General features: G+C 46.1%; 1 protein-coding gene and 1 non-coding gene across 2 annotated transcripts in view; both read left to right on the forward strand.

Moving 5' to 3' along the window:
- Nucleotides 1-2: 2 nt before the first annotated feature.
- The window catches only part of NCAPD2 (non-SMC condensin I complex subunit D2), a gene marked incomplete at its 5' end in the record, with an annotated part of 58,768 nt that continues 47,998 nt past the window's right edge, over nucleotides 3-10,772 (forward strand). Inside the window, 8 exons of the mRNA XM_025211935.1 lie at nucleotides 3-130; nucleotides 1,598-1,656; nucleotides 2,099-2,280; nucleotides 3,543-3,682; nucleotides 4,026-4,153; nucleotides 4,257-4,380; nucleotides 4,489-4,636; nucleotides 4,975-5,172. Coding sequence (XP_025067720.1) covers nucleotides 3-130; nucleotides 1,598-1,656; nucleotides 2,099-2,280; nucleotides 3,543-3,682; nucleotides 4,026-4,153; nucleotides 4,257-4,380; nucleotides 4,489-4,636; nucleotides 4,975-5,172 — 1,107 coding nt within the window. The remainder of the gene's footprint in view (nucleotides 131-1,597; nucleotides 1,657-2,098; nucleotides 2,281-3,542; nucleotides 3,683-4,025; nucleotides 4,154-4,256; nucleotides 4,381-4,488; nucleotides 4,637-4,974; nucleotides 5,173-10,772) is intronic.
- On the forward strand, nucleotides 1,714-2,011 carry LOC112551360. The gene has a single exon (XR_003095645.1). It is a non-coding gene; the product is annotated as a small nucleolar RNA U85 (small nucleolar RNA).

Genomic DNA, 10,772 nt, shown 5'->3' on the forward strand with positions numbered 1-10,772 from the left:
CCTCCGCCTCGCCGCGTCTGCTGCCGCCCGCGCAGCTGTCCGGCGCCCTGGCCGCCTTCGGGGCCGCCTTCGGGGCGCAGGGCCCGCGGGCCGTGTTGCAGCACTTCGACGCCCTCTGCAGCCTGCTGCAGTGAGTGCCGGGTTGCGGGGGGCGCCCTACCGGCCGGGCTCCCCCTGCCTCGCTGGGAAAAGGCTAAGAGATGCCGCGGGAGCCGGCTGCCAGGAGCCGCGCGTGCCGCCATTGTCCCACTCGGCTGCTGCGGGGCCCCGCACAGCCCTTCCGCTGCAGCCAGAGAGGCGCTTGTGCCTCTGCAGCTCGGTGCAGGCAGAGGGGCGGGCTTAGCCCTGCCATCTGGAGCCAGGCAGAAGGCAGAGCAGATTTGCACCTTACCCCACCGGGGTGGGGGGTCAAACTCACCCAGCCCCATGGCCACGGGGCCCTGCTCTGGCCACCCCTGTTACAGACCAGTGCAGACCTCGGTATGTATGTCTGGCACAAGCTGTCTTGATCGCTTCATCAGAGACTGCCTGGTGGGGAGTCCAGCATCTGACTGGGCTGGGAGGGGTGGATTTGAGGGGTGTGCAGCACTCGCACAACCAGCTTGAATGTCAGTTGACTCCTGTCAACCTCTTCTGTCCCAGAGCAAAGCATTAACTCCAACATTTCATAGGACTGTAATGGGAAACAGTAAGGTTTGCTCTTTCTGTAGGATCCTGGCTTTGTCCCAGGAGAGACCTGAAGTCTGTTTTTTTAGGCAAAGCAACTGTCTGCATGCCCATTTCAGTGCCATTCAAAACCTGGAACAGTCAGGCCCCAGGATGCATCAGGCTTCTGTTTTTAGCCAGTGATGCTGACTTAGGTGCAGGTGTGTCCATAGTGCCTTTAAAGGGTCCTTTTTGCAAGACTTTCTTTGTGTAGGTGGAGCCCTGCCCAATGGAAATGCCAGCTGCTGTAAGGATTGATTTGCAAACAGTCTGGAGGAGGAAGGGGCTAAAGAAGTACTCGGGCCAGCAGGGGACCCAGAATGGAGCAGTGGCCACCCAAAGGGGTCATAGACAAGGAGTCCACATTAGGTTCCTAGTCCATAGCCATATCCATGTCCATAGTGTAAGCCAGACCAGCGTTCAGGAGACACAGTGTCCAAAATGCACAACAAGGTGCATGAGGGGTCCAAGGTGGGGTTTGAAGCAGAACCAAGATTCAGCCCAAGGGACACAACAGTGGCACCTCTGGCTCCAGCATAGGGCATGAAGTAGTAGCTCTAACTCCTGTTGCAGGCTTTGAGCTGGAACTGCCACCATGTCAGTGCTGCAGTTTAGAATTTTCTAAACTGTTAGAAATCAATTGGGTAATACACTAAACTAGAATTTGGAGAACACAGCTTATGCACAGACTCTATTAGAAGCCTCTTTTGAGTCTTCTTGCAACATGGTTTTTCTAGCTGCAAGTTTAATGGGTTGAAAACATGAGTTTGGAGTAAGACTAGTAAATAGGATTTAGAGGAGAAGTCTGGGCTTGCTTGTGGTTCTGTTGCTTGATTGACCATGGTACAAGCAACCATCCTGCATTGTCTTATTGGTTGTGTCTACTTCACAGTCACTTCCACACTGTGGATGCTGCTATCAAAGAGGATGCCCTGGATCTGATGAAAAAAGGTGGGTGTAAAGCTCCTTCTCTCCTTGTATGGTGAATGGTGGGTGTGTTCTCTTGCAGCTGTATGATGAAATAAGGCAAATGTGACTTCACTGGCAGGGCTGCATCCTCAACCCATTTCCTTAGACGGGTTTGTAATCTTGGCAGACAATGCAGAGTTGTGTGTGTTTGCTGTAAGGGCAGACCAACAGAAAATTCCATTTCCTGTTATCCATCTCCTCCTAGCTAAGAGGTACTAGGAGTTGAGTAAGGTTATGGGGACAGGGTGCACTGATGGTGTCCAAGGTGTGGGTATGGGATGTGGCCCAGGTCAAAGCTGGTGAGAGATGAGCACAGGTCTTTGGTAATCTGATGGCTGCTGTGAGCTTGTGTTTGAGATGTGGGAAATGAGAAATTTCGGGCAAGGTGGGCTAATGATTCTCATGTCTTCCTATCTCATTGTAGTAGTGTCCTCTCACTATAATGACCTGCCTTCCATCTTGGATGATCCTGGCCTGAGCTCCTCAGACCGCTTGGCTCACCTCAATGCCCTTAAGATGAACTGCTACGTGCTGACTCGTCTAGTGGAGGCTTTTGAAACAGAGTCTTTCAAACGTGACTCAGTGGAGCTGAGTCTTGGTGGAAGGGTATGTGCTGTGGGAGGATAAAAATGGAAACTAAATATAGTTACTGGACACTCTGTAACTTTATTTTTATATGCTGATGTTCATTCAGTCAACTGTAACATTAGATATGTGGCATAGCTGAAGGTTCCCAGGTGGATATTGGCAAGGCTTTTGGGTCACATGGAGGCCCAGGATATATGGCGTACGTATCCTCAGGGAGTTCTTTTTGGGCAGAAGCTGCAAGGAATGTGACAGATCCTAGTATTAATGTTCCACTGGTATCTGAAGCCTGAGATGTTTTGTGTGCGGCTTTTTGTCTAGTTGGTTTCTGACACTTGCTCCCTGACATTACTTCTGTAGTAGAGGAAAGGTGTTGCAGTTGAATCCATTTGATTGTAGTCTTCGGCTCATGTCAGAGTTATGGCAGAGGTTCTCAGTACTATAGAGCCTGATCTTTGTCTTTGCTACTAAAGAATAACACGTTAGTGCTGTATTGTGCCACTTGTTATAGAATCATGGAAAAGTAGAGCTGGAAGGGACCTCCAGAAGTCATGTAGCCCCACCCCTTGCTCAAGGCAGGATCATCCCTATCCAAACCATCCCATATAAGTCTTCATTTAACGTATTAATTGAACTACACAATCAACCCTATCCCACAACCACAAGGTGGGTGCATCTACATGTGCGCTTTAACGCACATTAGCCTATTTTAATGTGCATTAAAGCATCGCTAAAAATGTGCTATTTAGTTAATGTGCATTAAAATAGGCTAATGTGTATTAAGTGTCACTTAGAAGTCATGCTCTTTAGTTAGTGTGCATTAAGGTAGGCTAATGCACATTTTCCTAGAACTTCACAATGGAGGTACTAGATTTAATGCTCATTAACTAAAGCGTATTAATGCATAAGTAGACATGCCCAGCATGCTCTCAAAAATTACCAAAAGTACTGTAACCTGCTACAGGTATGGCAGGGGGATGTGGACTGTTGGTGTCTCACCACTGCAGAGGTTCTTAAAATACACTCAGGAAATCAAGGAGAATACAGCCCTCTTCCTCTTCTTTATGGGAACTCTTCAGATATTTGAAGACTGTTATTACACTCACTCTTACTCACCTTTTCTGTAAGCTATTTATTATCTGTTTATTTCTTTCAACATTTCTTTTATATGGCTTGCTTTCCAAGTCTTTTTTTATTTTTGTTGCCTACCTCTGCACCCTCTCTAACGTTTCCATGTCCTTTTTAAAATTTCTGGTGTGCATACCTCATAATCTTATTCTCAGAACAAGAAGGGTTGCGCTAAGCGCTCTGGATTCTCATGGGAGGAAGAGAGGCAGCCACTCATACAGCTGCTGACAGAGCTGCTGCAACTGGATCTCCGTCGACTGTGGAGTGGTTTGGTGGTAGAGGAGGAATTTGTCAGGTAAGGGTGAGGTGAATCCTGAGGAACATTAGATGTAATTGAATGGATGAAGGGTGTGATTCTTTCAGGGGTTGACTTTTAGAAGGATGGATTGAAAGGTAAAGCTTCTTATGAGGCGGAGCATAACAAACAATGAGAAAGGACTTTGAGAATGATTCTGTAGTGCTGAGGAGTCTGAGAAAAAAGTTCTTGTTTCTTTAATAATTTGGAACATTGGAGCCTGAGAAACAATTCAGTTGGGGGCGGTAATGATGACAGGAACCTGAGAGGCTCCCCCAATTCAGATCTCTTGAATGGGGTTGGCACAGACTGCATTGTCAGATCCTGTCTCCATCTTCTTCAGCTTGATGACTGGCATCTGTTACCGCATCCTGGAGAATCCAACCATCAACCACCAGAAGCATCGGCCTACACGGGAGGCAGTGATACATTTGCTTGCTGTGACTCTGATGCGTTATGACCACATGCTTAGTGAGTTCTCTGTTTTCTTTCTCACTCTCTCTCTTGTGCTTTCTCCTCAAACAATGTCCCACTTATATCCTCTGACCCTTTTTCCTCTCCTCTGACTTGGCAGGTGCCACTCTGAAGATCACACAGATGCTACAGCACTTTGAACATGTAGCCCCTTTGTTTGGAGGAGCTGTGAGCCTTTGGGCTACAGAGTATGGCATGAAGAGTATAGTGGGTGAGCTGTTGAGGTAAGAGAAAATCACCAAGACCCTACTACCTATATCTCTCTTCCTGACTCCCTCCCTCTCCCAACAGCTGTGAGCACCTTCTTTCTATCTTTTCCCCTCTTCCTGCAGAGAGATTGGACAGAAGTGTCCACAGAATCTGGCTCGGGATGCTTCTGGAGTGAAGGGCTATGCTGTCTTTCTCACAGAACTGGCTGAACAAATCCCAGGCATGGTGTTGTCCAACATGAGTGTCCTGCTGCATCACCTGGATGGAGAGGTACTGGTTGGGAAGGAGCTAAGCTTTCTCTCTGCAAAAAAACAGAATGCTGCCATCTAATATCTTCTACCTCTAAGCTAAACCTATTTCACAAAGATCAAGGAACAAAAATTGGCACTCTGGGACAGATCTCTACCCTGGTACACTCTTTGCATTCATAGATGATGTAAAGAGAACATAAATTGTTACGCAAACCCCCAATATAGGCAGTCTGTCTCACCAGGGAATTGTGGGGCCTGAAAATCCTGCCGTAAGCGCTGGACTGTCTTTTTTTAGCACAAGTATTGCAGGACCTTATCTTCTCTCAACTCCTAGTCTTACGACTTGTCTCTTTTCAGAATTATACAATGAGAAATGCCATCTTGACAGCTATGGCAGAGATACTGCTCCAAGTACTGAATGGAGACCAACTAGAGGAAGCTGTCAGGAGTACACGGGACCAGTTCCTGGATACGTTGCAGGCACACGTGTGTGACGTCCTTGGGCATGTGCGCAGCCGTGTATTGCAACTTTTCACACGGATTGTCCAGCGCAAGGTGAATATGCATAGGGTGAATTGTGAGCACAGGGCAGGGAGATCATTCAGTCTCATATTCTCTTGTACAGGAAGTAGAGGGAGAACATGAGGCTTCTTGCTGGGCTCTGAGGAAACTTCTGCTCTCTGCTTTTATGATTGCAGGTTGCTAAGAGCAAGGAGTGAAAGATTCACTTATTTCTAAGATATATCAAGCAAGGTATTTCCTGTAGAGGTAAAGGGAGTTTCACTGCTCTTGTAGAAGGCTCTGCTGAGACCTCATTTGGAATACTATATACAGTTCTGGTCATACATCTTGAAGAAACCTGAAATCAGAGTGGAAGAGGTGCAGAAAAAGGCTTCTTGGAAATAGAGAGCCTGTTATGGGGAAAATAGAGGAGCTGAGCTGGCTTATTTCATCAAAAGAAAAGCTTGAGAGGAGGTCTGATTTACTCCCTGATATGCTTATAGACAGTAAACACCAGGAAGGAGAGGAGTTATTTAAGCTAAAGGACAACATTGGCACAAGTGAATATCAAAATAAACTGACCTGAATAAATCTTAGCTAGAAACTAGGAGACGGTTATATTGCAGGGCTGTAGTAGAAGTAGTGGCAGCAAGAATCCTAACTAGCCTTAGGATGGAAGGGATTATATGAACTCAGTAATCTTAAATTTCTTATGCTTTTATATTTGAGAGAGAATAACCATCTGTACATCCTACTGCAGGATGCATATATACACCATCTATTTGAGCTCAGAGACTTTTTGTCTTGGGGTCTGTGGCTTGCTGCTCATGCTGTGCAGTGAGAGTATAAATGGCAGCATGTACATCCCATTCCTTTGTTCTTCTCCTGTACCTTTGGTTTGAGAGAGCTTTTTTTCACTCCTCTCACGGACCTCATTTTTGACTTTACAGTTTGTTCTCATTCCTTCAGAGTTCAACTCTTCTTTTTTTCCCCAAAGGTGTTTTGTACATTCTAGCTAATATGCTCTTCGCATCTTTTTGGCCATTGCCACAAGGATATCCTGGTTTTGGACATTACTATATCTCAATTTTCTGTAACTAGAATATTACCCTTCAAGATCTTCAGGCTTCAGATATTACTAATGATAGATATGCCAACTGTCTGTACTGCCTGAGAAATTTTCACATTCCAGGGAAATGTGCAGTTTGCAAATCCTTCAGTTCTTGAAACAGGAGTAGTCCAGGCTTTGTGCTTTTATTCACTCAGTAAATTTTTGGGCCCAGCCTCATACTTCAGTGTTCGTGACTGAGATGGACATGGAGGGTTACACGTATGCCCAGATCTTTAGCAGCCGGACTGGACAGTAGGGGTGTGGGAAACAGGCCATATTCAATTTGGATTTGGCCCAAATCAGGGAAAATGATTCAATTTGTTGATTCAGATCACTGGTCCAATTTGATTAGGCTGAATCTGAAGATTCAATGCTGATTTGGAGAAGCAGTGATTCAGCCATAGACACAGCTTTAAATGTTTCTTCTACATACCTCGAGGTACCAGGCACAGCTCGTGAATGCTGTGATGGTGGGGTGGATGGAGCATTCTTCGCGTGCTTGGCAGCAAACCTGAAAGTGGACCGGAAGTACTTCTGGTCCCCTTGTGGGTCCACCGCTAAATGCACTACCCAGCAGACCCGGAAGTGGACCAGAAGTGCTTCTGGTCCACTTCCAGGTCTGCTGCCAAGTGCACTGGGGGCCCCCCGCCGTGCTCCTGTGGGATGCTCCATCCGCCCCAGCATCTCAGCATTCATGAGCTGCCTGGTACCTTGAGGTATGTAGAAAAAACAATTAAAGCTGGTTCTATGTCCGAATCGTCAAATCTTTCCTAATCTCTCCGAATCGGTTCGGAGGGTTCCAATTCGATTTGGAGAGATTAAAGGGTCTGCTAATTCAATTCGGATTCAGAGATTTGGCTGACGAGTCAGGCCGAACCCCCACCGAGTCGAATCAGCGACCAAAGCTTTGCACAGCCCTACTAGACAGGACAACCTGACATTAATTCCAAGAGACATTTGAGAGGAAGGCACCATTGTCACAAACTGTAGCTGGTATGGCACCTCGGCTCCAAGCCTCTTTCTACTGTTCTTTGTGTCTGCAGAGAACAGATTTAACATTTTCTAATAAAATTCAGAGTCATAAACCAAAAAAATGACAAAGCCATAAGGGAAGCACAGAGTGCCTGAGCGAGGGACTAACATAAGAGGGATGGGGGTGAGGAGGGGAACGCAGCTAAGTTACAGAAAATACAATGTTAGCCAACTAAGCCCAGCGGTGGGGAAAGCTAGGAAGGGAATTGTAGTGCTGAAAGAGAGAGAAAATAGATGCACACAAACCCATACAATAGTCCGCGGTGGTGGAGGAGGTAGGTTGAAGAAGTTACTCAGTCCATCGAGTCTTATCGCGGGGGTCTTTGCCAGGTGGAGTGGAGTGGTCTGTGGTTGGAAGCTCTCAGAGTCCATCATAAATTTTGCCCTTGGGGTAACTCCTTACCTCAGCAAAATTCAGTGTTACCTACCACCGACCAGACTTTGGAGTTCCAGCCAAGGAAGTTTGCCAGCTTATGGGATATTCACCCTTTGGTTTTCAAAATATTGTAGATCCTCCCTTGCACTGAAGCGATATGCCTGTACTTGTCCATTGCCCTGGAAACACCCCTCATTCCAGATAGTCAGTAAGGTACATAAAACAGCAATAAGATTTATTATACAAGATATAGTTATGCTTGTTTTGTATAATCTAAGTTGGAAAGTGAATAAAAGCAGAGACAAACAGGATGAGGTTTTTTTTTTTCTATCTGGAAACAACTTCTGAAATTGCATCCCGCATTTTCATTTAAAATGGTGTTCTCAGCTAGTAGAACTGCCAGCTCATGTTATCCCAGTTTTTCTGTCTGAGGCCTAGATACGCTCCTTAAGGCCAGGGATCCCTAGACTCTATTTTTGCCTTGCCACGAATTGCCCCAGCTCCGACATTGTCCAGGGGGTGGAGCTGCCATTGCCACAATCACTGCTGCCTGGCCAGGGGAGGGCTGGAGCCACTATGTGCTCTGGGTCCCAGTTCAGAACTAAGGCTGGAACAGAAGGTAAGCAGCAGTAGTGGGGGCAGGTGCCAGGGGGCACAGACACTGCAGTGGTTGTGGGAATAGAGAGCAAAGGTCTGGTGGCAGGACACTTGACTCCCATGCTGCTCTTCTCCCTGCTGCTGTTTTTCAAGCTGCAGCAGTTGGGGAGGAATGAATTTAAGATGACCCTCCAATAATTAGATTCTGTATACGGACAATTTTAACAAATATACAGGAAACCCTCACTATTCGCGGGTTTGGCATTCGCAGTTTCAAATATTCGCAGTGCGCCGAATATTCCCCGTGCACCGCAAATGTTTGCTTTGTTACAGTGCCGGCAGTGTCTGTGGGAGCTCTGCACTTGCTGCCGTCGGGCTCTTGCCACCGCCAGCACAGCTGTGCCCCAGCCGCTGGAGGCATGCACTGTTCATGAATGCAGATGATGTTCATGACCGCAGTGCAGTATTCGCAGATTTTGCCATTCGTAGGGATCTCCAGAACATATCCCCCGTGAATGGCCAAGGTCTCCTGTATAAATTTTCAATGTAAATAATCAAATTATTGCAAGGTTGTCTTAAATTTGAATTTTTATTGGATTTGGTGAAATACAATACTTTATTCAAAGAGTGAAAAATAGCAGTTTCTGCATATGTTTCCTTCTAGATGGTTGTGTCCTAAGAATGGCTTCTCCCTTTGAAATGTACGCAGTTGTTGTTTGGTGCTGTCACCTCTGCTCAGGTGCGCACAGATAGTTTTTGCCACTTCCCTGGCTGATTGATAGGCATACTAATTCCTGGTTTATACTGTAGAGCAGGAGTGGCCAACCTGCAGCACATGTGCTATAATGCGGGCAGCCTTGTAGCCTCGGTTCTCCATGTGACTGGAGAGGGGACAGGCAGTAAAGTGGCAGATAGGTCAGGAGCGAAAAAGCAGAGCAGCAGATTGGGCAGGGAGCTGAAAAGAGCAGGAGATTAGGCAGGAGAAGGGAGTTGGAGTGGCACTCTGGGAGGGTGCTGAGCTAATGTGTGGTACACCTTCCAAAAAGGTTAGCCCCCATTGCTCTAGAGATGGGGCTCCTCGCATCATATATTAATAGCTTTTGTCTGGTGTGGGACATTCCAGACACTTGCTTCAACAATCAACTTACTGTTCATATTAAGTTACAGTAAAATATATATTTATACCCAAAACCATAGTTCATACAGTCAGTTTTATCAGTTTTGTGTTTGTATCTTAACATTAGCTATAACTTCAGACTGAAAACATCCAATTCTGGGAAATGTTTTTATATGACACAGGGTACCAAAATAAATTCTGCATTTGGATACACAACCGCCATATTTTCCAGTGTGTAAGATGCACTCTTCCGCACACACCTTCCATAAGGATAAAACTGGGGAAAAAATTCCTCTCAAATCTGGCTGAATTTTAATTATTTCAGTTATTTTTCATTGCACAGCTTTAGTGTATAAGACACACCTGAACTTTAGAGTCCCTTTTTCAGGGGGAATACCCTTCCTCTACGTTTTACTCTCCTTGCACTGAGTCATCCAGAAACAGTTTCACTGGCTCCACACTTCAGCACCAGTGTTGTCAGCTCTGTTATGAAGAGGGTGGCACTGGCTATCCAGTATCCTATGGAGGAAGTATAGGAGACTACCCATGAACTTCTGGAAATCTGCAAGAGGACCCCTTCCTGTTAATGAGGCCTTCGTGGACTCAGCCAGAATAATCAGCTAAGTGCTGATTACTTTGGTTTCCATCACAAGGATGGTCAGTGTACCTTATCAATTGCATTTTAAAACTGGATTTTTTACACCTGCCCAGCTCTAATCCTTCCTGGTTATGACAGCACCCAGTGAGATGAAGCAGCACAGAAGCACACCAACGGGCAGAGAGCCCAAAGGATTGGAGTTATTGCATAGGATATTCTGGCTTTCCAGTTCACTTACCCAATTAAAAAAATAATTTCATTCCGTACAATTTCAAGATATATGAAAGATTAGCTGCCTTCGTAGTTATGTTACTGCTGGGCTGTCAGAAAGCCTTTGTACTCTTGGTAGCAGGGGGATATATGGTTGCTAAGATATCTGCTGCATTCGAGATTACCTGTGGAGGTACAGCATCTTGCTTAAGGGGAATGGCAGTGGTAATGAGTAGGGTTGTGATTTTTCTCGGAGAGGTCTGGAACACTGGAGGATCCTCCCTTTCATTATAGACCTATATGAGGCACTATATATTTTGACAGATTTCAGGGTGACTGTGCTCCTTCAGAGAGCACATGCTGACTTCAAAACAAGCATAAATGTTTCATAGATTTCATAGATTTCATGGACATTAGGGCTGGAAGGGACCTCGGAAGATCATCGAGTCCAGCCCCCTGCCCAAAGGGCAGGAAGTCAGCTGGGGTCATAGGATCCCAGCAAGATAAGCATCCAGTTTGCTCTTGAAGGTGTTCAATGTAGGAGCTTGAACCACCTCCGGTGGCAGGCTGTTCCAGACCTTGGGGGCTCGGACAGTAAAGAAATTCTTCCTTA

Source organism: Alligator sinensis, unplaced genomic scaffold (assembly GCF_000455745.1).
Source record: "Alligator sinensis unplaced genomic scaffold, ASM45574v1 scaffold1238_1, whole genome shotgun sequence".
In the NCBI taxonomy this organism is placed as follows: domain Eukaryota; kingdom Metazoa; phylum Chordata; order Crocodylia; family Alligatoridae; genus Alligator; species Alligator sinensis.